Source organism: Protomyctophum bolini, assembly GCF_963924005.1.
Source record: "Protomyctophum bolini genome assembly, chromosome: 13".
Classification (NCBI taxonomy): Eukaryota; Metazoa; Chordata; class Actinopteri; order Myctophiformes; family Myctophidae; genus Protomyctophum; species Protomyctophum bolini.
The window spans coordinates 13,953,870-13,979,660 of record NC_137874.1 but is presented as its reverse complement, the minus strand read 5'-3'; the positions used below and the strand labels follow the sequence as shown (position 1 = coordinate 13,979,660).

Sequence of the window (25,791 nt, the reverse complement as noted above, 5' to 3'; positions counted from 1 at the left end):
CGGACCAGAAGTGGTGCCGTTGTCTCATTTGGGGGCGTGAAATTTGAAGTCAATGTGTGTCTCTATAGCACAGCACAGCCTCTCACTCCCTCCCCTTTTGTTTTTTCGGTGCCCCACTTTGTTTATTGTGTTGCTGTACCTGTTCTTTTTTGGTTAGTGTTAATTTGTTTTGTTTGTGTCAGACTTTTGCCGTTTGCGTTGGGTGGTTGTATTGTGGGAAAATAACAAATAAAATATCAATCACAAAATAAAAGGATGTCAATGATTGACTGAATCAAGCAGTGATTCATCTTTTCTCAAGCAATGAAATTCAGGTTGCCTTGGACTCGAGCCCCAATGATGATCCACTGAGAATTTGAGCTATACTGTCAGATGTGCACCCATTCACGCTCTGTCACACACACACACACACACACACACACACACACACACACACACACACACACACACACACACACACACACACACACACACACACACACACACACACACACACACACACACACACACACACACACACACACACACACGTTAAAATAGGAGGATTCTGCCCCGACAGCAACAAAATGAGTTTCCCCAGAGCTCTATTCGGAGTGGAGTGAGCAGTGGGGTAAAGTACTTTTACTTAACCCACTTAGACCTGAGGACGATTCTCAAACATTTTCATGTCAAGGACCCCCAAAAATATATGTAATTGGCCGCCGACCCAATCTGAAAATATGTTTTTCCAGGGACTCCCCAGAAGTGAGTTAAATTTCAGTTAAAAAGGTTTGCTCTGAAATAATATATATTCAAAGATTTTGAATTTTGAATAATTTTTCAGACTATGCCGCACTATGAGCTTGTAGATCTGCTATTTTTCAATAGCTAAAGTATAACATAATTCTTAAAACGCCAAAAGGGGTTCCCGTCCAGAATGGGTTGTACTTAAGTACAATTTTGACTTATTTGTACTTTACTTGTGTATTTCCAATACTTTTACTTCTACTCCACTACATCTCAGAGATAAATACTGTACTTTTAATCGACTACAATTATTACTTTAGTTACTAGTTACTTTGTAGATTTGGATTATTGTTGCATTAACCACTTCAGTTCTATATACGGTACATTCCGGCAATTTGAAAATAGCCGATCTACAAGCTCACAATGCGTAACAATTGGATGCATGATGAGCTTGAAATGGGACATTCTGTATAATGAGTATTTTTACTTTTGGTACTTTAAGTACATTTTACTCAAGTACATTTTGAATTCCGGACTTGTACTTGTAACAGAGTATTTCTACATTGCCATATTAAGTAAAACATTGTGTACTTTTTCCACCGCTGGGAGCGAGAATGGAGGAGCTGGCCATGCGAGACCGACCACCTGCTGCAGGCGCCGTGGAAAGCAAACACCATACTGACTGAGAACCGGGTCGATGCGAGCAATTTATATCCATCAGAGAAAATTGGAAGAGAAATGTACTAAAACATTGGCTGGGGGGCCGATATATAGTGCACTGCACAATATAAACAAACGTGACACGTTCAAATTTAACTGGGCGTGATTCCAGTAAACAGACTTCACTTCTCATCTACTATACGTGAGTGGTACATTCTCCTCCTCCTCCACATCTCCTCTTCTCTCCTCACTTCTATTTTGTTGTCATTTCCTCTCTCTGCTCTCCTGCATCATGCTCGCTGTATCTTATAGTTAACTACAGTATAATAACAAAACTAGAATTGGAGAAAAAACAAACATTTTAAATGAGGCTTTAAAATTAGGCTTAATTTACAGAAAACGACAACTTCAACCTGTAACCGTTTGGGGTATTTAAAAAGCTTAAATTGAAAATAACTAAACTAGAGAAGTTTTAGCATTGTAAAGCACTAGAATCGTGCGTGCCTGACAGCCTGTGGCGTGCTCGAGTCTAACGCCATGCGGTCTATGGTGGTGGTGGTGTTTCTCCGCGAATATCGTTTGTCCGAGTGAAACACACACACACAAAGCGTACATATTGAACAGAGGCCACTGACCGCGTTGTTTACGTGCTTTCCCTTGTTCAATGCGATACAGAAAAGGGATCTTTTAGTTTTACTTTGAACACGGAGCAACAGACTGCCTCCTGCTTGTAGGAAAGGCCCACTGTGATTGGCCAGTAGTCACACCCCCCCCACCCAACCCGGTTGAAGATGCAGAGGTAACGTGAGTGACGTATCACGGCCAGAAAGCACAGGCGTGAACGTGTTAGGCTGTTAGAGAGGCAAGGGGCTGACATCCCGTAAGAGGGAACTTTTGGACAAATAGCTAAAAATAGTAGTAAATGCTGCATTTGTGGTCTGGAGAGGGAAGTTGTTTTACAGACGGGTAAAAGGGCAGGGGCTGAAGCCCCCTTTGATGTCTGTGTGTGCATGTCCCTGGGCACCTCCACAGATCCTTCCACATACGTCACAGTCTGGGATTTGTCCACCTGAACGGGCGGACAAAATTGTGCGCTCTGTGGGCATAAAAGTATTGAAAGGTGGCGCGAAACGTTGCACGCAGAAACACATTTTGAACCTTTGATGCATCAGTGTGACAATGTATGAACAAGTAGGGCCTAGGGCGTTTAACTGAAAGTTAAACTATGGCCGACAGGCGACAGCGATATAATAAACCCTGGTCCACCAGCAACAATGATAATACTCAAACATACATTATGTAGACATCATTTAAATGAACAGTTGACTCACAGCCAGCGAAGAACGGGCATGTGATGACAGAAGCTGGGATGGGACAGCTGCTCTAGAGAGGTGTTCACCATGGACCTGCAGAGAGAGAGAGAGAGAGAGAGAGAGAGAGAAAGAGAGAGAGCACTTTTTCTAGTTTCTCTTGTGAGGACCAGGGAAATTGTCCACACACACACACACACACACACACACACACACACACACACACGCACACAAGGATGAAGGCAAACAGAGCTTGACGTGTGCATCTCTTGTGAAGCGAGGTGTGTTTGCGCTTGAGACGGCACCGCTGTCACTACAGTGAACTGAACAGAAACATCTATTCACCTTCCACAAAAGGAATATATTTCAAAAGATTCAAGAGATGCAAGAGGGGGTTTATTTGTCACTCACTCATACAGGCACACGACGCACAGTGACATGTTGGTGCCATGTTCTGCCCAGACTGTGCTAACAACAACAACAACACAGTGAACCATAAGAGAATACTAATAGTGATGACACTGGATGTAATAAAACAAGAACATGAAATAAGTATTAAAGTTAACCACTAGAACCCTCTTATTGTTAGTCCAAACGGACCTGAGTTACGACTGTACATGGGTCGCTATTTTATGTTTTCCCCCAAAATCTCTTTGGCAAAAATAGCATTGTGAGCTTGCAGATTTTGGAAGCTGGGGTTCAAGTGGTTACATTTAAAATGTATATCGTCTGTCGTGTGCAAACCTCATATATCCAAAACTTCAATAATAGAAGTAGCAGATTTACAGGTTCAATTATCGAGCTTGCAGATCTGCAATTTTTGATATTTTTGTGTGATGCTGGAGTATGGGCTCAGGAGGTAGAGCAGGTCGTCCAATGATCCGCGGGACGGCGGTTCGAATCCCGGCTACTCCTGTCCACATGTTGAAGTGTCCTTGGGCAAGAGACTGAACACCACATTGCCTCCAATGAGTCAGTCGGTGCCAGCTTGCCACTGTAGGTGTGTGAATGTGGGAATGAGGACGCTGGCGTCGACTGTTAGTGTTTTTGCCACTTCACCTCCAAATGTATGAATGAATGAACCATTGTATAGTGCTTTGAGTAATTAAAAATAATTCTAAAAATGCAATTCATTATTATGTATCTAGTAGGGCGTTCATTTACAAAAAACAAAACACCAAAAATTAAAATATCGAGATAAGGTTTCTGCCTGACACGACAGCAACGATATATTTTTTGCAATCATCCATCTTTATCCATATTCGGGTCACAGAGGAGAGAGTTCCAGGGGATTATCTCAGACTGAGAGCCACTTCTAAGTGGAGTTCCACAGACAGTAATCTGGTCCTGGGTCTTTATCTCAGACTGAGAGCCACTTCTAAGTGGAGTTCCACAGACAGTAATCTGGTCCTGGGTCTGCCCTGAAGACCTCCCTCGCTATAGCAGCGAGACACTCAGGAGGCAACCGTACTATAGATATGCCCCAAGTTGGCAATACTATACCGGCAAAACCACTTTAGCAGATAAAAAGTAAAGTTGGCAATTTAGAACAGGTAAAACCACTTTAGGAGAGTGCAGAGTGCAGTGTATGGGGGTGGGGTGGGTGAGAATTATTTATTATCTGGCTTTATAGATTGTGTAAATTACATTTTAACTATTGCATAAGCCAGCTGCAAGGTCGTCAAGGCTAGGTCAAGCGCCACGGCAAGTGCTGGAGTAGCTACGGGCTGAGGTGGAGTGTTCAGACTCACCTCGGGAGTGAGTCTGGTACTGTAGTGACATGATCTGAGATAGCAGGAGAGGATGACAACACTAACCACTTTAAACCCCAGCAGTGCGGCTGATAGTGATCCCCAAAAGCTTGCTTCCGCCGGCAGAAACTTGTATGACTTAGATTTAGAATGATTTAGAAGGCATTTTTAGAATTGGACTATTTCTTTGCTGATTAGTGGAGCTTGTAAAATCTGCTATTTTCTGAGAAGGTTTTGCCCAGAATATGTAAGTGGTTAATAAGAGACTGGAGGCAGATGCGTTTCAAAACATTTAAACCGGGAGAGAGTCTGTCTGTTTGTGTGTGTGGAGCCCTATATAATATTCCATTGATCTCCCTCTCCAGATCAGATGATAGCCCCGTTTTGCTTCCTTCCCTCTAGTTCCCTTTGATTAAGTTCACACACTCTACAACACCCCTCACTACATTTAAGACACCACTCATTTCTGAAATCGCTGATCTTATACGGACTTGCACACCTCATACCTTATTGTACACTGTATTTATGTTCACAGTAGAGCTCTTCACGGGCCCCCCGATTCTGAAAATAGTCAAATACCTGAGAGGACCCTGCACGTGTCGGATGCGTGTTTTATCGTAATCACTCGGTATCGGCCGTATTCCGCGCGGAACTCACGTCGTTCAATCATTACGTGTAGGCCTAATACCTGAGTGGATCCGAGAACTGTACTGTGTGTGTGTGTGTGTGTGTTGGCATGTTAATAAAATATTCAATCTATCAATGTGTGATTGTGTGTGTGTGACTGTGTGTCCGCTGTGCACTCTGTTGCGCTGCGGAGGGAAAAACGTAATGAACTGAAGTGCTGTTTAACCGATTCTGACCTGAGATCAGATTTAAAAAATGTCTGTTTGAAAATGACAGTTTTCTGAAAAAGCTATGTTTCTATGTTAGTCGTTCTTCGATTTTTCTAAAAATAGCAGACCTACAAGCTCGTAGCGCGCCACTCGGTGGCGCGCTATGAGCTTGTAGATCTGCTATTTTTAATAGCATAACGTAATGCTAACACCAAAAGGGGTTCCCGCCTAAAATGGGTTAACTTGTGTGATAGTAGGCTGGTTTAGGATCAGCTGCATGCGCAAAAGCTACTGTACGCAATGCACAATCAGGACAGGGGCTGATTTGAAAACATTGGCGTGCAATTCTATGTATCATGGATCCCGACAACAGTGTTGACCTCAACGAGGTGAAAGCAAAGCTCTAAGCAAATAAATATAAGGAGGTTATATGGCAACTGGCAACTCTTGCATGGGCCCACTTTGGGTAAGTGCACAAGTAGGAGTTGTTAAGTGCATTGAGTGTGGTGCCTTGTTCAAATTCAATTCGGACAGGCACATTGCATCTGCTAAAACTCTGATTGTGTAAAAAAATAATTATCCGCTTGGTTAATTTAAAATGCACGCACACTGACAATTTATCTGCGTTCGAGACAAGTCTCTCTCTAGCTTTAATCATAAAATGGTAATTGGTCAATACGTCCGCTATATTATTTCAGTACACTCTCGGAATGTCGGAAATAATTGGATCTCGGATCTATTTAGAATTCCGGACAATTCTTTTGGACCCGTGAACAGCTCTAGGTCACAGCAGTACAACATCCAATTTGATCTATAATAATGATGATTAAAAACAATTAAAAAAGCACCATTAGTTCATATTGCAGTCCTTATAGCAGCATATGGGGGGAAAGGTTAGGGGATATTGCACTTGTTCAAAAGTCTGATGGCTTGGGGGAAAAAGCTCTTGGAAAATCTGTCTGTTTTACTACCAATGCTTCGATACCTTCTGCCAGAAGGCAACAGAGTGAACAGTCCCTAGTGTGGGTTGGTGGGGTCTTTCCTGATGTTGTTGGCCCTAGACAGACAGTGGTTGTGAGCAGTGTCCTTGATGGAAGCCTGCATTATTTTCCAGTCTGCTTCATTCGCAGCTTCCAGACCAGACAGGGATGCAGTTTGCCTCTGTAGAAAGTAGTGAGGATGGGAGCGGGGAGTTTGGCTCTTCTCATGCGGCGCAGAAAGAACAACCGTTTCTGGGCTCTCTACACAAGAGAGGATGTGTTTGAGGACCATGACAGACTGTCCTGGCACAGCAGTCATGGGTCAGCAAGGTGAACAGCAGTGGACTCAGGACACAACCCTGGGGAGAGCCAGTGCTCAGGGAGATGACGCTGGAGTTGTTATTTCCTAATGAACAGATTGAGGTCTGTTCATTATAGGAAGTCCAGCAGCCAGACTCGGGGGGAACAGTTTGTCGACCAGTTGCTGAGGTATAATAGTGTTGAATGCTGAACTGAAATCCAGAAACAGCACACGCAAGCTGGTGTTCTTACCCTCTAGATGGGAAAACATATACTGTACACATGCTTATCAGAAATAGGACCATCAAGGATAAAACACAAGTCATCATAGACTTATTTCCATTGTGCTCCTCCTTAACCGCAGACAAGACTAGATTAGACTAGACTAGACTAGACTAAACTAAACTAGTTAAAAACACCACATATGTGAACCATTAGATTGAGGGCGTACATGCAGTACTGTATGTCTTAACTTAAGCCGAGTGAGGTTGAATGTGGAAAGACCGTCTGATGTATTGGGTGTATGTAGCGAATGAGCGAATGAGAATAAGAAGGGATGAAAAGAGTCTGCACACCTCCTGCCTGCCGTGCTTATCTGAACCGTCACTGTGCACTGAATTTCACTATTCAGTCATTCAAACGCTTAAACCCTACATACTTTGTTTGACTGGGAACCAGGGTCTATACATTATCCCTCAATCCTCTTCCCACCTACACCAAATCTCTTTGTTGAACATTTCAAAGGAAGGCAACACACTCACAGGTACATGAGAGACCGGAGCCCACGGAAGGTGTAGTGAGATAGCCTTCTTAGAGGGTTGTTATCCAACATCCTGAAAAAAACAAACAAACTATTTAATCCAGAGCCACCTACGCAAGGACAAAATAATAATAATAATAATTATTATTATTATAAACTGTATTTATATAGCACCTTTCATACATAAATGCAGCTCAAAATGCTTCACAGAGCAGAACAGAAAAACATAACATAGCAATAAAACAAGCAAGCAGTTAAAACAATAAAAATCAGTCAGTGAGTACAAAAATATAACGTTTATTTAATTTTAAAACTCTACTAAAAGCAAGAGCGAAGAGGTGGGTCTTGAGTTGTGCTTTAGAAATGTCTACAGAGGCTGCCTGTTTGAGCTGTAGTGGGAGGTAATACAACAAATGCATAGAACAGTAGAATATCCCCCCAAGAATTCAATAATCTGTACATATACTATACACACTATAGGATGATAGATGAAACAGTGTGGACTGACATGGAAACAGCTGGAAAAGAAGGCCCAGGATAGAGGACTCTGGCGAACTGTAGTCGACGGCCTATGCTCCATAAAAAGGAGCGATAGGCATAATTAAGTAAGTAACTATAGGATGATCTGTCTACATATCACGCTATCTAAATTAAACTTTAGCCATTGCATCCTGCAAGGTCGTCGAGGCTAAGGCAAGTGCTACAAACAACCAAGCAAACAAACACAAACTCATTAAAGCATGCAAGACAAAAGCCCTAACCCACACCAAAGGGTCACCATGCAAGTCCTTGGGTCCAAGCGGTTGCAAGGAGTTAACGCTAAAACTGGTTTGGGCCATTGAATTCCATGCGTTGAATGACTAGGGACTACACGTGTCAACGTGCAACAGGACATATCACACCACAGGGACAACGCTAAAACCGTCCCGACTCTTTGGGCCGTTGACACACGTCAACGCGCGTCAATGCGCGTCAACGAGCGTCAACGTGCAACAGAACATATCACGCCACAGGGACAACGCTAAAACCGTTTCGACCCTTTGGTGTGGCTAGGGCTAAAGGCTTAGTTAGTCATTCTTTATTGGCTAATGCGTTTTGGCAGCAGCCTTCCTCAGAGCAGTTAGCAGAGCAAAAATAATATTAGTGCCGCCATTTCGCCATTGCTTTAGGAACTGGTCGTTCCTGTGGCTGAGCAACCACTGCTCATAAACGAGTTGTGAAGTTATAAGTTATAAACACAAGTTTAAACACGCAAAGTGTTGTTTTATTGTTGTGAGCTTGTAGCTATGCCATTTTTAAAAGATTTGTATACATTTGAAACATTTGAAACCCATTCTGAATGATGAGTACTTTTGGTAGTATATTTTGATGGTGCCAGTACTTTTGTACTTTCACTGAAGTCAACATGTAATGTATTGATAATTTAACGGAATTGAAAATTGTACTTTTTCCACCACTGACTGTACACAGTAGTAGCCGATCCACTGTATGGGCTCACATCACGATACAAGCGGATGAGAGCCAGTTTAGATTTTGTACTACAAACTCAAGACAGATTCTGCTGTTACCAGAATCTGTCTTGAGAGATGACCTCAAAACAGACAAGGCATCAAGCCCCAGTGTTTTCATGGGTTTGGGCATAAGTTATTCCAGAAGGAAAGTCCTCCAGGAATATTGGCTGAACTAAAAATGACATGCAATAAAAAACAACATGCAATAAAAACAACTACAAAGGACATGCAATAAAAACTAATGTCATTCTTGGAAGCGCGTGACTGCTGCTGCTCTGTGTATTGTCATTGTTGCCATAATGTGATGTTTGATAGTTGGCTAGGGCTTAACTAGGGCTTAATTGATGACTCCTATGTGTATTCACATCGTGACATTTGATATAACTGTTGTACTTTTATTATTCCCTTGGGTCAATGATAATGTGATTCATGCTAATGTGCCGTGTTTCTTCCCAGCTGAAAACAGCAGGCGCTCGCCAAAAACACTTCCAAACACCCAAATTAAACATTTCATAATTCCTTTGGAGGAAAGTTGGACTGGAGAACGTGTGTGTGTGTGTGTGTGTGTGTGTGTGTGTGTGGACAAAACATGGGACATGCAAGCCTATGTTTGAGAGACGGCGGTCTAGCATCATTTCTACCGGTACTTACAGCCACTCTAATTGGTGGAGGTCTCTGAACACACCTGGACTCAGATGGGTTATCAGGTTGTCACTCAGATATCTGGGAGACACACAAAATGATATCAGAAAATATCAGACATCTGTCTGTGCCGTGGGATTTATAAATATTAAGCTAAAAAGCCATGGTGCTGGGCAGGGACAAACACTAAGGAGGTCTGCACACTGGATCCAGCTCCAACGGTATTTTTCTTCATTACCGCCAAAGAAAATATTTGCACATTCACGATCGTTCAGATGCAGGCACAGTGACACATGAAGCAATCATGAGCCAACCTTCACAAGCAAAAACAGATGCTGCTGAGCAAGAGCACAGTACGGTACTTCTTCATGTGTTCGAGGTTGCTTCATAAATACATAGCATGAATGTGAACCAATGAAAAGTATCTACATATAGTACTACAGTGGATCCATTGCAACACAGGTTCTTAATTTTCCTTAAAAGTTACGTTTTCTTTTTGACATACAGTATAAGCAAACGGTACTTAATTTGTAAGTCAATAGGTGCCGGAGCGCACATGCACTGAAGAGAAAAAGTTTTTGTCTGTTTTATGCTGTTTTAAATAAAATATATATTTTTTCCTTTTTTATTAACTGAAGTTATGATTATTTAAAGAAATATCTCCTGACGTGTCTCTCTCTCACACGCACACACACACGCGCACACACACACACAGAGTACACAGGAGGAACAAATTAACGAGTGACAGCTAACGAGCAAGCTATGCTGTCGTCTGCTGTGTGTGTGTGTGTGTGTGTGTGTGTGTGTGTGTGTGTGTGTGTGTGTGTGTGGAGAGACGAGAGATTGATAAAGAGCGGGGGAGACGCACTGCGCTTTGATCGAGACGGATATCTCAAAGGTTATTTTTCCAAATCAATTAGAAACAATAGGATGTTCGCTCGAAAATTCCTGCCGAAGTTCGAGTCCTAAAAAAAGGTCTAGGGTACAGCCTTAACACACACACACACACACACACACACACACACACACACACACACACACACACACACACACACACACACACACACACACACACACTTGAAATTGGACATTCTGCAGGATGAGTACTGTGAGTAAGTGATATTTGAGTTCTCTATCGTGATTGGATAAAATTGGTACCCCGACCTGAACATTTATTTTCTGTTTAATAAAAAGCTGGAGAGACATGGATACTCCTGTTACTGAACAAACACTCTATAATGAGTACAATCACAATATAGAGCATTTTAACATTTACTAAAGAAAATCACTAAAGCTGCGTTCAGACGGATGGTTAGAGCGGCGGAATTACATACAAAGTCAATGCAAAGACGAGAAGTTGCGTGAGCGCTGCGAACGGGTGCAGTGCCACCTGGCGCAGCACAAACAGGACCAAACGAGACGAATATTTAAATTCAAGTCTGAACGCACCTTTAGCCTACCTTTAAGTACATTTTATACAAATAATGTAGTACTTTTACGCAGGAACATTTTGAATTCCAGACATTTACTTGTAACGGAGTACTTCTACATTGTAGTATTGATACTTTTACATAAGAGAAACATGTGAGTACTTTTTCCACCACAGTCCACTACTGAGGGAAGCAGGGTACTCACAACCTCTTGAGCTTGCAGAGCCCACTGAAGACCTGGCTGCTGAGGTGCTGCACTCTGTTGTTCTGAAGAAACCTAAGAGCAGGGAAAACAAGCAGCCATTAATCACCTGGGACATCTATACCATTTTAGCCTCTGCCAGTGTTTGCGTGTGTGTGTGTGTGTGTGTGTGTGTGTGTGTGTGTGTGTGCGTGTGTGTGAGAAAAAAAAAGCTCCCAAATCCAAAATGGATCTGATAACCCATTCTGAAAATATTTTCAAATAAGAAAACGAAACCCAAATGGACCAGTGACAACTTCTTCCAATTCCAACCTGTTCTTTCAAATGGTGGCACCGAGCCTGACCGAAATCCGATTATTTCCAACATTCCGAGACAGGCAGCCGTAAATGTGGACTTAATATAGCGGACGTATTGAACAATTACCATTTTATGATTAAAACTAGAGAGACTCGTCTCGAATGCAGATAAATCGTGCATGCATGTAAAATGAACCAAGCGGATAATTTGTTTTTTACACAATCAGAGTTTTAGCAGATGTGATGTGCCTGTCTTGGCTGAATGGAATTTTAACAAGGCACCACACTCAATGCACAACAGCTCCTACGTTGCTCTCTTCTTTAACCTGCATGATTTGCACGAAGTGGGCCCACGCAGGAGAGCTGCCAGTTGCTTTAACCTCCTTATATGAATTTGCTTTGAGCTTTGCTTTCACCTCCTTGAGGTCAACACTGTTGCACACTGGGGTTTTCAAATCAGCCTCTGTCCTGGCTTGCCTTGCATGGTACGCATCCTAAACCAGCATAAATAATACAATAATAATACAACTTATTTATAAGGCGCCTTTCAGGGCATTCAACGTCACCGGTACATCAGGTTAAAAACAGTTAATACAAAACACAGTTAAAAGCTAAAGCATAACTAAGGTATACAGCTTGCAGCATAATCAGTGTTCACACAAGTAACATCGCCATTCATGTCGCTCCGTCATTTAAAGTGAACGCGTATGCTGGCACTGGGAACTGGGGTTTATGCCAACAGCTAGAGATAGAGTTAACATTTGAGATAGAGTTAACATTTGCAAAAAAAAGAAAAGGCACAGAAAGTGTGCACGCGCACACGCACACACACAGTTCTGCGGGGGATACGTCCTCTCTGGTATTTTCGAATCAGGGCGCCCCGTGAAGAGCTCTACTACGAAAAAAGCATTGCTCTAATCAGACTAATAAAGCGTGGCATGGCAGCTGCTCACCTTTGCTGAGGTAAGAAAACAAAACAAAAACAATGCTGCTGAACATGCAGAACACGCTGGAAAGCTGTTTATGGCTCTATTGACCACTGAGGGTCAAATGCATCTTTTCAGTGAATACGTATTATGGGAATGGACACAGACTCATCAGATGATAAGGCTGGATATTGTGTGGCCGTGTTTGTCATCAACCAGTTTCATATTGCTATTAGAGATGAATGAGTGTGTCTGCGTGATCTTCTGCAGCATTATGCATGACAGACTAATCCGTTTTGACTAATTATTCTCCCACAACTGAGGGACAACATAATTAGGTTCAGCAATCGTCTCTGAATGAGTCAACTAGAAGAAATGTCAACTACTGACTGAGCCTGGAACCCATTACTGACATTATCACTTGTCATTTGATGAGTCAGACGTTATCCCTAGACTCCAGGCTGTCTATCCTCAGCCTGGCCCAGAACATGACTTCAGGCCCCACCCTGAGTCACTGTCTGCGTCTTCCATTAGGCCCAGTGTTGGGCAATATGACTGAGGAGAGTTACTTATTAGATATTACTCCTTAAATATTATATTACTTTGAATCAAGAGTAATACATTAAAATGTATTGTACATTTTTTATGTGTAAAATACATTTACACATTACTTTTGGCCGATATCGATATCCGATATAATTAATTGCTGTTACGGCCGATTCATTAAAAACAGTGATCAATATAATTATATATAAATTATATATAATATATATATAAATATATAATCCACAACCTCAGGTATTAGTCTCATCACCACAGCAGATGTTTTGGTTTGAAGCACCAAAAAACGAATCAATTTGATTGGTTTGTGCTTCGCTGTACCATTGCAGCTACAGTATTTCTATATTGTGGTGTTGATACTTTTACTTAAGTAAACCATTTGAGTACTTCTTCCACCATTGTATTTTGGCAGAGGAGGGATGAGGGGGATATTGCTGACGATGGATCCGCTGCCAGGCAAGAGGAGAAGAGGAAGGTGAGAGAGGACATGCAGGTGGGGAATTAACCGAAAGAAGAAGAATGAACTCCTCATTAATTAAAGGGCAGCTAGGCAACATTCAGCCATTAGACGATGTTCTTTCACAACACCTACTGTTAAATGAACTTTGTCATTTCCCCATCCATCACCTCCATAAGGCAGCAAGCTGGCCTGCAGTAATGTGCTCTGCAGCATTGTAATGTGATGGATGCCCCTTACACGAATAGATTTAGGGTAAAAAAAACACCTTAAGCCACCAGCGTATGGCTTGTAGTAGAGGTAAACCATCCAATAACTCTGGCGTTTTGAAATCCTGATGAAATTATCAAAAATGATTATTGAAATGATACACACCTACGCACATGTTCTCCCTCACAGCCCTCATGTACCATAACTTAATGATCCCATTTGTATTCCTTTGACATCATCCAAATGAGTACTAAACGACCTGTTGTCTCTGTTTGTGTGATGCAGATTAATGGATTCATGCAAGAAATATTATGTTCACTAATCTAAGCACAGTGAATAAAACCAAGACAATCACAACAGCCTGAGATAAGGTCCCTCCTGACACAAAGCATTTTCAGATGGGGGTCCCTGACCAACTACATACAGTATCAGTTTAGGGGGTCTTCTTTGAAAGATGTTTGAGAACCACTGCCTTAGAGCTTCCTTCACGTTGCCAGGTCCTAGACTCTATAATGGTCAGTCACGTTTTTTCCAGCCTGTCATATTTTCCAGCCAAACCACTGATTTAGGAAGCGGTCAGGATGCTGGTGCTTAGGGCCAGTTCCTTCCTGACCGCAGCCTGTGCCGGCACATCTCCTGCCTCGCCGTGAGGTCTGGGGTACCCCAGACGTCCTTGAAGGGTATCCAGGGTGTCCCCAGTAAAATTACTTAATATAGAATTAAAATCAGTATTTACCACCACATGATGGTTAAAACTGCATTGCGACACACACACACACACACACACACACACACACACACACACACACACACACACACACACACACACACACACACACACACACACACACACACACACACACACACACACACACACACACACACACACACACACACACACACACACACACACACACACACACACACACACACACACACCCTGCCCCACAACATATTTTGAGATGGCGGTTATGTTACTATTGCTGCTATAGCAGTTTCATCATTGCACATGCACGCACACATGGGACGCCTTTTTAACTGTCCTTATGCTATGCTGATATGGTTACTGTTGAAGGCTTCTTCATTTATTTATTTTGTATTGTTACATTATCTTGGAGCGAAGACGTGTAAGAGCAGATAACATCAGAAATTACTACATTAGATTTAAGAGGATTACGTGTATCTTATTTTGTCTTTTTTATTATTACTATAGTCCTTGTTGTTGTAGTACAGTGCACAGTAGTATTTAGATACCATCAAACATCAAATAAAACGTTGCTTCTTGATGCTCGAGTTGGCCGCCCTTCACATGAAACGTTTTGAGAACAACTAATTCCTACCTCTCCTAATCGCTGTCTCTGTCACCTGGATGTGTGCTACACTCCAAGTAGAAAGAATGTGAGTAGCACTGTAGCACACATATGAAGTCAAACATCAGACAAACACTCCCTTTCCTCTTCAGCGTGGCAATGAGGATGGCATGGAGCTAAAATGCATTTGCGTGTTGTTGTTGTAAAAGGTAGCTGAAGGACATTTCATGAGTGCTCTGGCATTATTCTCCTCCACTGCTGGCAATCTGTGTTCTTCCCCTAAGTCTTGCTCGTCAAGACATTTCATTAAATATTTCATTTCAAGTATTTATTTCTCTGAGCCCATTGAGGAGAACCGATTCCTATTCTCGGTGGGGCTGAGTGCAGTTTTACCAACTCCGGACTGAACAGTCCGTCCATCTCAGTATAATAGTCTCAGAAAGGCCATTTACTTTCTCCAGAGTTTGTTTTCAAAGCCTCTCTGTTTTGTCGCAACATTCTCATTGGCAACGAAAGAACGTCCCCCGGCATGTTTATTATTTTCAAGGATTCAATGATTTATACGCCTCCCACTTTCCCTGACCTTACATAGGGACCAAGAAAAGCTGGTGAAATAGCAGCCTCTGAGCAATAAAACAAATTAATGCGCTGAGAGTGGTGCAGACATACCAGCGCATCGTAGGAGAGCTTTCTCACCCTGCAGGAAATAAACGCTAAGCGATGCGTAGGCAAGGCTGAGTGTGTCATCAGGGACAGACATCAGCCCGGCCACAGCCTGTTCAAACCACTGCTGTACCCTGGTAAACCATACCGGAGGATCATGAGCCATGAAAAGAGGGGCAGAGTTATTATCCAGCAGCTGTCAGACTGCTGAACAAACCCAAGCCTGTCGCCTGTGCTAAACTGTGACAAATATCTGATGTCAACATTGCCGTTATGGTCGACAGCCAATATATACACCGATGTCCAATATCTACCTATCTAAATATAAATGCACCAAGTCTCTGTCTGTGTGGGTGTACTGTTGTAATCCACGTAACTCGAGAACTGTTCGCCCCACGACTTCAAATTCGACACACGCGTTCCACCCCACCACAGGGAGTGCAGTGCCCGGTTGGCCAGAACCGCCCCAAAAAGGCCTCTGCCCGGGCTCTGGACAGGGCCCCTGCCCAGTGTCCATATATGGAGCTGGCCTGTTCGGACATCATGCCGACGTCTGCATAGACTCCATATTTGGGCATGGCTGACAAAGAACTCCATATATGGGCATAAAAGGGACAGTGACAGACATAATATCTGGGTGGGGAATGCATTTCCAACTTGCATCGTTCCAAGTAGGCCAGTGCCAAACGGGCACCGCTGTAGAGGCTCCAATGGGCAGCACTTTAGTCTGTATAAAAACAGTTCAAATTTAGTCCTTACTGAAAAAGGCATACGTTTTTATGCCTTTTTCAGTAAGGACTACATTTGAACTAATTAAAAAAATAAAACTAGGAACTACGTAGGTGTGTTTGGCCCATAAACCCATGCCATATGGAGGCTAGATTTCACTGCTGAAAACCTTGGTGACCTATGACCAAACAGTTCCTTTTTTATCACTTATTTAACACAAATTAAATATGTGAACATGGTAATAAAATAAATAATTTGATGACGCAGAAACAGAAGTGACCATTTTGACAAGTTGAAGCCATAAAAGGCTTTTTCTTTTCAATAACGCCTCTTCTTCTGGAATGATTGGACAGATGAGGCAATATCCTGAGTGTGTGAAACTGTGAATGCCATGTACTCTGATAAGTGCACTCTGACTTTAAAATAAAGAAAAAGAAAAAGAAAAAAAGGGAGAATATCAGATAAAAAACAGAAGAAACATGGAGGACAAGAGCCGCCTGACTTATCACCCAGGGTGAGTTTAATAATGTCACAGAATGAGGGTTAAGACTGATGGCAGATCCAACCACCGGTATTACACAACAATTTGTGTTGACTTCATTGTTGAGCTAGAAAGGACACATGAAATAGCAGGAATCTATGTTATTGTCAAGCCCCACTCCTTCAGTTTCTTTCAGCTGAGAGTGTTAGGCTCATCTCTGCCGTAAACATCTTGAGTCAGCAAGTCATGCTTTGATCTCACCTAGGCTCCATAATTGCATGAAACTCTTTATATCAATATAAAGAGTTGTCATTGTCAGGTGGAAATGTGGAAAATATTATTATGACCATAGTTGAATGCCCTACTCAAGTGTGTCACACAGAAATAACACCATAGACACAGGTTTCCAAGGTTTCAAAAGAGTTGAAATCATCGAGCATATAGCAAAACTAGAAAAAGTGTTCTCCACCAGGGCAGGTCAGGTTGTGGCCTCCTGGTGGCGCTATAAGAAGCCAATGTGAAAAGGGTGACATTTCTTCTTACGCCTTGGATGGCAATTGGATGATTTGAGGCATTATGTTCCAAAAAAATTGTTCAAAACAGGCCAATCCTGAAAACTTAATATCAGACAGATTCGTCTTGAACACATGACTATAGAGATACTGTGTAACGATTTGCGGGATTTTTGGACAGAATCTGGAGGAGTAATATAATATAATAATATACAAAAGTCGGCCTCCTGATGGCGCTATAACAGGTCATTCTGCAAAACATACTCTCTCCCCATGCCTTCGGCCTGGTGGAGACAATGAGATTAAAACATGAATTACTGTCTCAAACTGTTTATGGCGGAGATGAGCCTTTACCTTGGCTAACAGTCTCAGTTGAAAGAATCATGTGGGTGCAATAACCAATAAAATAAATTGCTGCTCCAAGTCCTTTCTGGATCAACAATAAAATTAATTTTAGGCATGTGTGCAATATGCCTTACAGGCATCTAGCAGAACGAGTGTGAAAATAACCCAACACCTTCCAGACACGCAGGCCACAGAGAGAATACATGTCCTCCTCCGATACACTGTCTGCTAGCCTTGAATAGGGCAAAATACATAGCAGATAATAATACAAAAAGCCGCTCGACTGAGGGGAGGCAAAAACGTGAACAAGTAAGGCAAATGCCTTACTTTGCCTACAGTAAATCCACGGCTGCTCCAGACTCGACTCGGACTCGAGCTCAATGACTCGTGAAGTACCGACGAGTCATTACCGTATTTTTGGACCAACATTAATGAATGACATGCCTGGGGAAAAAAATCCAATCCCATAACTTTTCTTTCCCCTCCCGCAGCGCAATTGCGCAGAGCTCATATCTACAGATGGCGAGGCAAGCACAAACTGATACACAATGGAGCCTTTCATCATAACATTTAAATATTAAAACGGCTAAAGTATTCAAATATGTTTGGCTCTGCATCGTCTATCCAACGTCATTTGACTTTGCAATTGTTTAATATGATAGGATTGTCTGTGAGGGAAAGTTTTTTAAACATCGGGTGGTTCTGTGTTTAATGTGCGCTGCGGCTGATGACCTCGTTAAACACTACTAATTAAAGTTCACTGCATTAACGAATTGCAGTTTCGTCTTTGAGAGTGGTTTTGAACGAGTCTAGGGATTCACATTTCTTAAGGGCTGTTGGTAGGGCGTTCCAGATTTTGAGTGGAACATTTTAACGTAATGAGGCACACGTTATCACTCATCTCGCTCAGCAGTCTAATTGCTCGGAACCAAGCAATATGACTAAGTGGCAAATCATTGAATCTGTTTTTACACATTTAATTGTTACTAAAACATTCCCCATTTAGATGATTATGTGGTGAAATACTAATGACAACTTGCCAACCCAGAAACACTTCAGGGGAAGCTTTGTAGGCTGATTCTGCAAATATCTTCTAAACCAGGGGTGACCAAAAGGTAGACATGACATGCTCCTAAAATATATAATAATAATAATACAATTCTATTTTTGCTATCTGCCACTTGAATTAAGGTGACTTGATTGATTGACATAAAAAGGACCTGTCAGCTCAAACCCACAAAGCAATATATTGTTTTCAAGAGCGTTGCAGACAAACATTACAAAGTTACAATATATATAAAAATCACACCCGTGTGAGTGGTGCAACTTCTCTCTCTCTCTCTCTCTCTCTCTCTCTCTCTCTCTCTCTCTCTCTCTCTCTCTCTCTCTCTCTCTCTCAACAGTGCAGCACGTGCAGCACTATCTCTCTCTCTGTTTCTCTCCACACAAAAATCACATGCCTCCACGGCTTGCAGGTTAAAGGTGTGTGAAACAAGCAGTTCGGAGTGGTATATATGCTTCTGTGTGTTTTCCCCCCTTGCCCTGTAACACGCACCGCCCTGAACACACTGCTTTACTACCGTCTTTGGCACTTGAATTCCCCCAGAGGGATCAATAAACGGTCTACTCTAATCGGTCACACAGCATGGAATCTGAAACCGGTGCTTTTCCAGGTGGCAAAGCAATTCCATGAGCCACTGTATATAGTCTTATGAAAGACACACAGCGGGCCAAAAGGATCCTGACCTGCACACCTTCTCAGGGGGTTTACAGAAGTGTCAAAGCACATCCGACACAGCCTCTGAGCAGAAGGCTGTTTGTTATGCCGCACATAGCACGTGTGGGTGGGCATGAATGTAGTTACGAACCTTCCCCTGAAGGGTTTCTGGATTGGCAAGTCTGGATTGGCAGTTTTCATCTAAAGGGCTAATATTTGAGTAACAATATTAAATGTGTAAAAACTGATTCAATGATTAGCCACTTAGTTAGACAATTATCTGTCCAACAGAGGTCTAAAGATGGTGCCCTCCATTTTGACCACAATCAACCCACAAGTTAGATTGTGGTAAACCTTTTGTATTATGCGATGATGCACAGGGCAATGATTGGACACGGCTAAAGCAGGTGTAGATCGCCTGCATTTTACTGGTGGATAGTCTGCCTGTGGTGTCATCAATAATGTCTGTACATGGACACAATGAGTCTGCCTGTGAGGTCATCAATATGTCTGTAGTGTACACACAGACAAAATGTGTTTGTGGCAAATTCTAGATTTAGTTTACTATAGGTATCATTATATTAATGTTCTTATTTTGATTACAAGACCCCATTATTACTGAATGTCAGTCTCGAGGTTTTCTGCTGAATGACACTGATTTACTATACAGTATATAACACTATGGCACATTAGGAGGCAACTAGTAGGCTACCGTGCATGGTTTCTCAAATGTTTTCTATTTATTTTCAAGGACCATGATAACTCTGAATGTACACCATTATTTTGTACACTCGCACAGTTAAAGACCTGTAATGTTCATTCAGGGCATTGTTTATGGTACTATTATTGTCCGTTCATTTCCATGTCCATGGATATTTTGAACAAATGTATGTATACGTTTCATTAATATGCGGTATCTATATATATAAATATATTCCATCTAAAGAAAAACAAAATGCCAGCACTCACAAACAGGTCCTACTGTTAATTAAGTGTTCATTGCACAAGCAGTCTGCCCGTGCACATTTAATGAACAGAATCAGAAGGACTTGGACAATTTAACACTTTGACCCATGGCAATGTTTTTTTTGCTGTAGGACTTTGTACAGGATTTAAAATTATAAAGCCTTATTGGCCTGCTCTTGTATCCTGCCTAAAGCCTATTGTATGTCATAATTGTCATTACAGAATACGATGTCTCAGGCCGTTCCAAATGTGCTCATAGGGTAAACAACAGGTTCAAATTATATTTTGATGAATGAATTTTGCATCCTGCAGAAACATGAGATCCCTGTTACGATTGTCCCCTTCGGCTGTCCTGTATTCAGAAATAGCACAAAGCACAATGTTTGCCTCCGAGGAGAAGCATAATTATGATATATATATATATATATATATATATATATATATATATATATATATATAAAGACTATTCATGTAAAGGAACAGTACCTCAAACTGTACACTAACTCAAGAGTAACAGCTCAGTGGCCTGTGATCAGAGTGACCACGCCATGAGACTTCAGTCAGACAACTCAAGGAGGATGTAATATATATATTTATTGAATATAAGATAATCAATGCAATATATTTATTATGGTTTGGCGATGTATTGGATCTGCTTTTTTAGGTACTCAGGTCAAGCGCATCAGTCCCGACCATAGGGACTCTGAATCCCCCGTACCTAAACAGTAGATCCAAAACGACAGGTGGTAGCTGGGGTGGAGGTGGGTGAGCACTTTGTATACAGCAGCGCACAGTATACAATAAAGCAGCAGCAAGCAAGCAGAATTGAGCGCAGGTTGTATGACAGCAGCACGCTGATACAGCAGCAGTGGGCAAGCAAGAAGGCAGAGGAATGCAAACCTCTGGTTCAAGTAGCCGGTATGAGAGATGGGGTGAGCTGTGATTGGCTGAGTGAATCATGTGGATGATGCTGCGGTGGCCCAATTAACGGCCGGCGCGCTTACTGAGGTTCCCTGACTGAACTTGCTCTGCGCATGTCTACGACAGGCGCAAATGCTCATTTGGTTCAATCCCTGGCCGGGTCATACCAAAGGTATACAAATGATACCTAATGACTCCCTGAATGGCACTGGATTGGGGGTAAGCCCCTGCGATCCCACCGCAGTTCCCGGCAAAAAAAAACCCTCGCTGCTCCGAAGCCCCGATGACGCAATTCAGCAATACTTTGTACATTCATGTTCTAATTATGTATACAAAGTACTTAACTGCTTAGACGCCAGGGGGGCGGTAGGTGGCGAGTGCCAGCTAAATGTGCAACATGAGGCAGGGAAGACGTGTTGTTGTTTTGCCTGAAAGTGAAAGTATTCATACCCCCAGCTCTGCTGAGGCCCACAGAGGCTACTCGCAATGCGATGATTGTTTTGATAGCGGGAGCTTGAATTAATGTTTTATAGGCTCCGTTGCATGCCTACTTCATCTCATTACGAGCCATAATGTCAATAAAGACGGCGTGCATGTGCGTGCATGCAGAGCTTTTGGCTGTTTCTTACATGGACTAGCAACGGAGCTAAAATAAGGTAAGTCATATTTTTTTAAACTCTGGATTAACGCTAATTTATCAAATCTCGGGATCTCGTCCCTGACTACCTGTGCAAAGGTAAATTAATCTTGTTATCTCAGCCACGGCTACAGGAGAGTTAAATACATTTTGGACCAAATGGCTATTGCTGAAGGCGAGCGTGAATTACGATTATGAATTTGCCATGTGAATTTAATTATTCTTCTTCAATGAAAGGTGTGCGTCTTTGCAGTTTTCACAGCTGGGACCTGGGATAAATCAGCTGTCTACACAGGGACAGAGGAGGAGCAAATTTAATTGCTTTCCACGATTAAATTTATGACGCTCTTTCCTTTTGAATGTTCAAACGTCCGGGCATTCCCTTTCATCCTGCCGAGTAAATCCCACCTGTCTCAAACAAGGAAACCATTAAAAGTATTTCCAAATTCCTACACACTAAAATCTGATTCCTTCACACAAAAAAGAAAATAGTTAATTTATCAACCTGCAACCCAATATTATGTTTGGGAAACAGTAACGCCATAGAACAGCTACTTAGAGGTGAATAATGTGATGACAAATAATTAAATAAATAAAAGGATAAATCAAATCAAAATAGATTTGCCAAGGAATAATATAGGGCACGTTTGGAAATACCGCACCGGAGCGCACTCGCCTATTCGTTTAAATTGCACAGTGGCTCAGTGCGCTATTTCCAAACGTGTCTCAGATCAAACGCCCGGCTGCGCTGTATTGTGCCCCCTTTGTGAACTGAGGCCATTATTATTTAATTGTGGCCCTTGGACTTGGAGTAACCTTCAGATCAGACTCAATTTGTGGTCTTTCATTTCACTAAGGAGTTTTGAATAGATAACAGCAGCGGGAAGCTGTTCCTGCATTGAGGATTATTTTTTAAATTGAATCAAATCAAATCGAATTGAATCTCATTGGTATAATGTTCGGCAGTCTGTCTGGGGTTTTTGTAGTGGTGTTTTGTCCTGTATCGTCCAGTTGGCCCAAGCATACTTGTAAAAGATAACCAGTGAAGCGGTATAAAGAGCACATGCCCGTTGCGTGGATGGTTCGAACCCTGGCCAGGGGTCGATGTAAGCAAGGGCATGCAGTCGCAACGGGTTCCTAACGCCACATCAAATGGGTTCAGATCTGAGCAAAGTCTCCTGAGGAGGCGCGCCTGAAGCCTGTCCTGGACGGGAATCTCCAGACGTACAAAATGGATGATGATGATGAAATAAATGATATATAGATGTTGTGTGTGTGTGTGTGTCTCTGTATGATGTACTCACAGTTTCTCCAGGGAGGAATATTGTGAGAAGACGTTATCAGGCAGCGTTCGGATCGTATTGCTCTTTAGGGACCTGGAACGGAAACCAACATAAATGTCCCAGTTACTCCAAAGTCACCTCACACTCACAGGAATCCGATGCATAATGCATAAAAAGAGATGAATCAAAGGTTAGAGCAGGACTTGGGTGTCTCTTTTGAAACAAGCTTATGCAAATTAGGTCTCCTGCCTCAACATAGCCCCGGGGCTACGGATGAGTTAAACTTCAATCACTCCCGAACGGAGAAGTTACCAAAGCATGGCAACCGAAACAACGCAAAACAGAAAGAAAAACACTATAACATAGCCTGTGTGCACCGAGTGCCGCGCTATGAGCTTGTAGATCTGCTATTTTTCAACAGCTAAAGTATAACATAATGCTTAAAACAAACCAAAAGGGGTTGCCACCCAAAATGCGTTAATATAGCTGAGAACGACTGTACCGTAGGACCAGCCCCAGTCTGCAGCACAGACACAGTAGAGAGAGCAGTATTTCCCTGATATTTGAAGAGTGCATTAGATTGAGTGACCTACATACTGTATGTTGGCTCGTAGTTGCAATGACAAATCCATCTGAATACAACTCTCATGTTCAATATATTTTGAGAGGGGGCCAAGCACAGAATAGATTGGACTTATAATGGCACCTTGGGGAGTTCCATGTTGCCAGAGGAAAATGGCCGTAAATGGAACTTCCCAGGCCGAGAAGTATTTTATTATACTACACTATAAACAGATGTGTTGTCTAGTCCAAATAATTGTATTTACATCACGAGGGGTTCCCTATAGTACTTTGTTATAACGGGACCTTTCAGAGTAAATCTTAATGGCATGTGATTATATATTCAGTTCCACGAGTACTTACAATTTGCAATTTAGCCATTTAGCAGGCTCTAACTACAATGATCACATGACCCCCCCAAAAATCTATTCTCTCGTTCTAGGCTGCAAAGAAGGTGGGAAAAGTGAAATATTTCCAGCCGTAAATTATATAAAAGACATTTTGATAAGATTAGTGAAGTAGTTTGGTCGCTTCTTTTGAATATATATTTTTTAAATGTCGTGTCCCATAAAAATTGGTCCCACAAATGGGTCCCTACCCACTGTTTGGTTAACAGTGAAGTAGAGGGCATGACAGACGGATCTACCTGAACTGCACTGTACTGTGTAATGTTTTTCCCTGTGTATGGGACCCCCTCTAAAATGAGATGCTGCATCTCAAGGGGCTATCCTTTCAATAAAACTCTGACCAAATTCTGACCTGTGAAGAGCTCTATGGAGTTCATCCTTTAAGATATGCAATAAAAATGACATGCACATGAGTCATGACAACTGAGGACAAAGTTAAACTACAGACTATTATTATCAACCAGCTCAGTGGCCTTAGATTGTACGCCCGGAAACTGGGAGGTAGGGGTTCGTTCCCCGGCCGGGTCATACCAAAGACTGTAAAAATGGGACACAATGCCTCCCTGCTTGGCACTCAGCATCAAGGGTTGGAGAACAAATCTCGGATACAGCAATGTATGTGACAAATAGTATAGGACTTTAACCTTTACTTCAACTATCAGTTTAAAAAGGAGAGAGCCTGCAAAACATTTGGACCAATCTGTATGCTCTTCTGTTGAGAAATGAAGATCCTGTGGAAACGTCTGACCACACTACTGGTTGACAAATGGTCCTGCCTGAAGGTCAAACATCTATGTCTCCCTTGGGCCCTGAAGAAGTGGCTCTCAGCACTCACGCAGGGGACCTGGGTCAGATTTATGGCATGAACTAAACTAAATGCCTCTCTTAAATTAAATGAGTCCTGGTTGTACGTACAGTACTAAACAGGCAATCAGGACAGCTTATAGTGCAATTCTGCTGTGCCATTTACGAGGAAAGCAGTTCCGGGATATTATTAATATGCTCTGCTGGGGTATTCAAAGTCCCGGTCCTATATATAGGTTATATATGCCTCTCTGGGATTCCACTGGAGCAGTTATCCAACCAAAACCAGGTCTTTAAATTCAACAATGCCTGGCACTGCAAGGCATTGTGAGCTTGTAGATCAGCAATTTTTTGGGAAAGAGGTGAAGGGTCAAGCTTACTAATAAGTATTGATGGTTTAAGTGGTTTAATGTCTGAAAATACACATTAACATGACTCCAACATGCACAATGTTGTCAAACATGAAGCTCATCTACAATAGGGAATCTAACACATATTTGAGCGGTGCCTCCGCTCCATTACGGAGCTATGTCCGTCCGTCCATCCGTATGACCGCAATTGAATTGCGAGAGACAATGTAGTGTCTCAGTAACCTATAGGATCATAGAATGCAGAGAGACAGTGTAGTGTCTCAGTAAACTATAGGATCATAGAATGCAGAGAGACAGTGTAGTGTCTCAGTAACCTATAGGATCATAGAATGCAGAGAGACAGTGTAGTGTCTCAGTAACCTATAGGATCATAGAATGCAGAGAGACAGTAGTGTCAAATATAACTAATCTACAAGGTCACAACGTGTTGCATCAACGACGCATTGGTTGGTTGGTTTGATGATGTCCCATCATTATTAGTGCTCGTCTTTGTCACCCGAGGACAGAGCACAGCTGGGGCGAGGT

At 42.2% G+C, this 25,791-nt stretch overlaps 1 protein-coding gene across 1 annotated transcript in view; it reads right to left on the bottom strand.

The window, feature by feature from the left end:
- LOC308326731 (relaxin receptor 2-like) overlaps positions 1 to 25,791 on the bottom strand; it is a 99,413-nt gene that overhangs the window by 31,324 nt on the left and 42,298 nt on the right. Inside the window, exons 6-10 of the mRNA XM_080779735.1 lie at positions 23,145 to 23,216; positions 11,112 to 11,183; positions 9,486 to 9,557; positions 7,325 to 7,396; positions 2,718 to 2,792 (exon numbers count right to left, since the gene is read on the bottom strand). Of these exons, the coding sequence (XP_080635861.1) occupies positions 2,718 to 2,792; positions 7,325 to 7,396; positions 9,486 to 9,557; positions 11,112 to 11,183; positions 23,145 to 23,216 (363 nt within the window). The remainder of the gene's footprint in view (positions 1 to 2,717; positions 2,793 to 7,324; positions 7,397 to 9,485; positions 9,558 to 11,111; positions 11,184 to 23,144; positions 23,217 to 25,791) is intronic.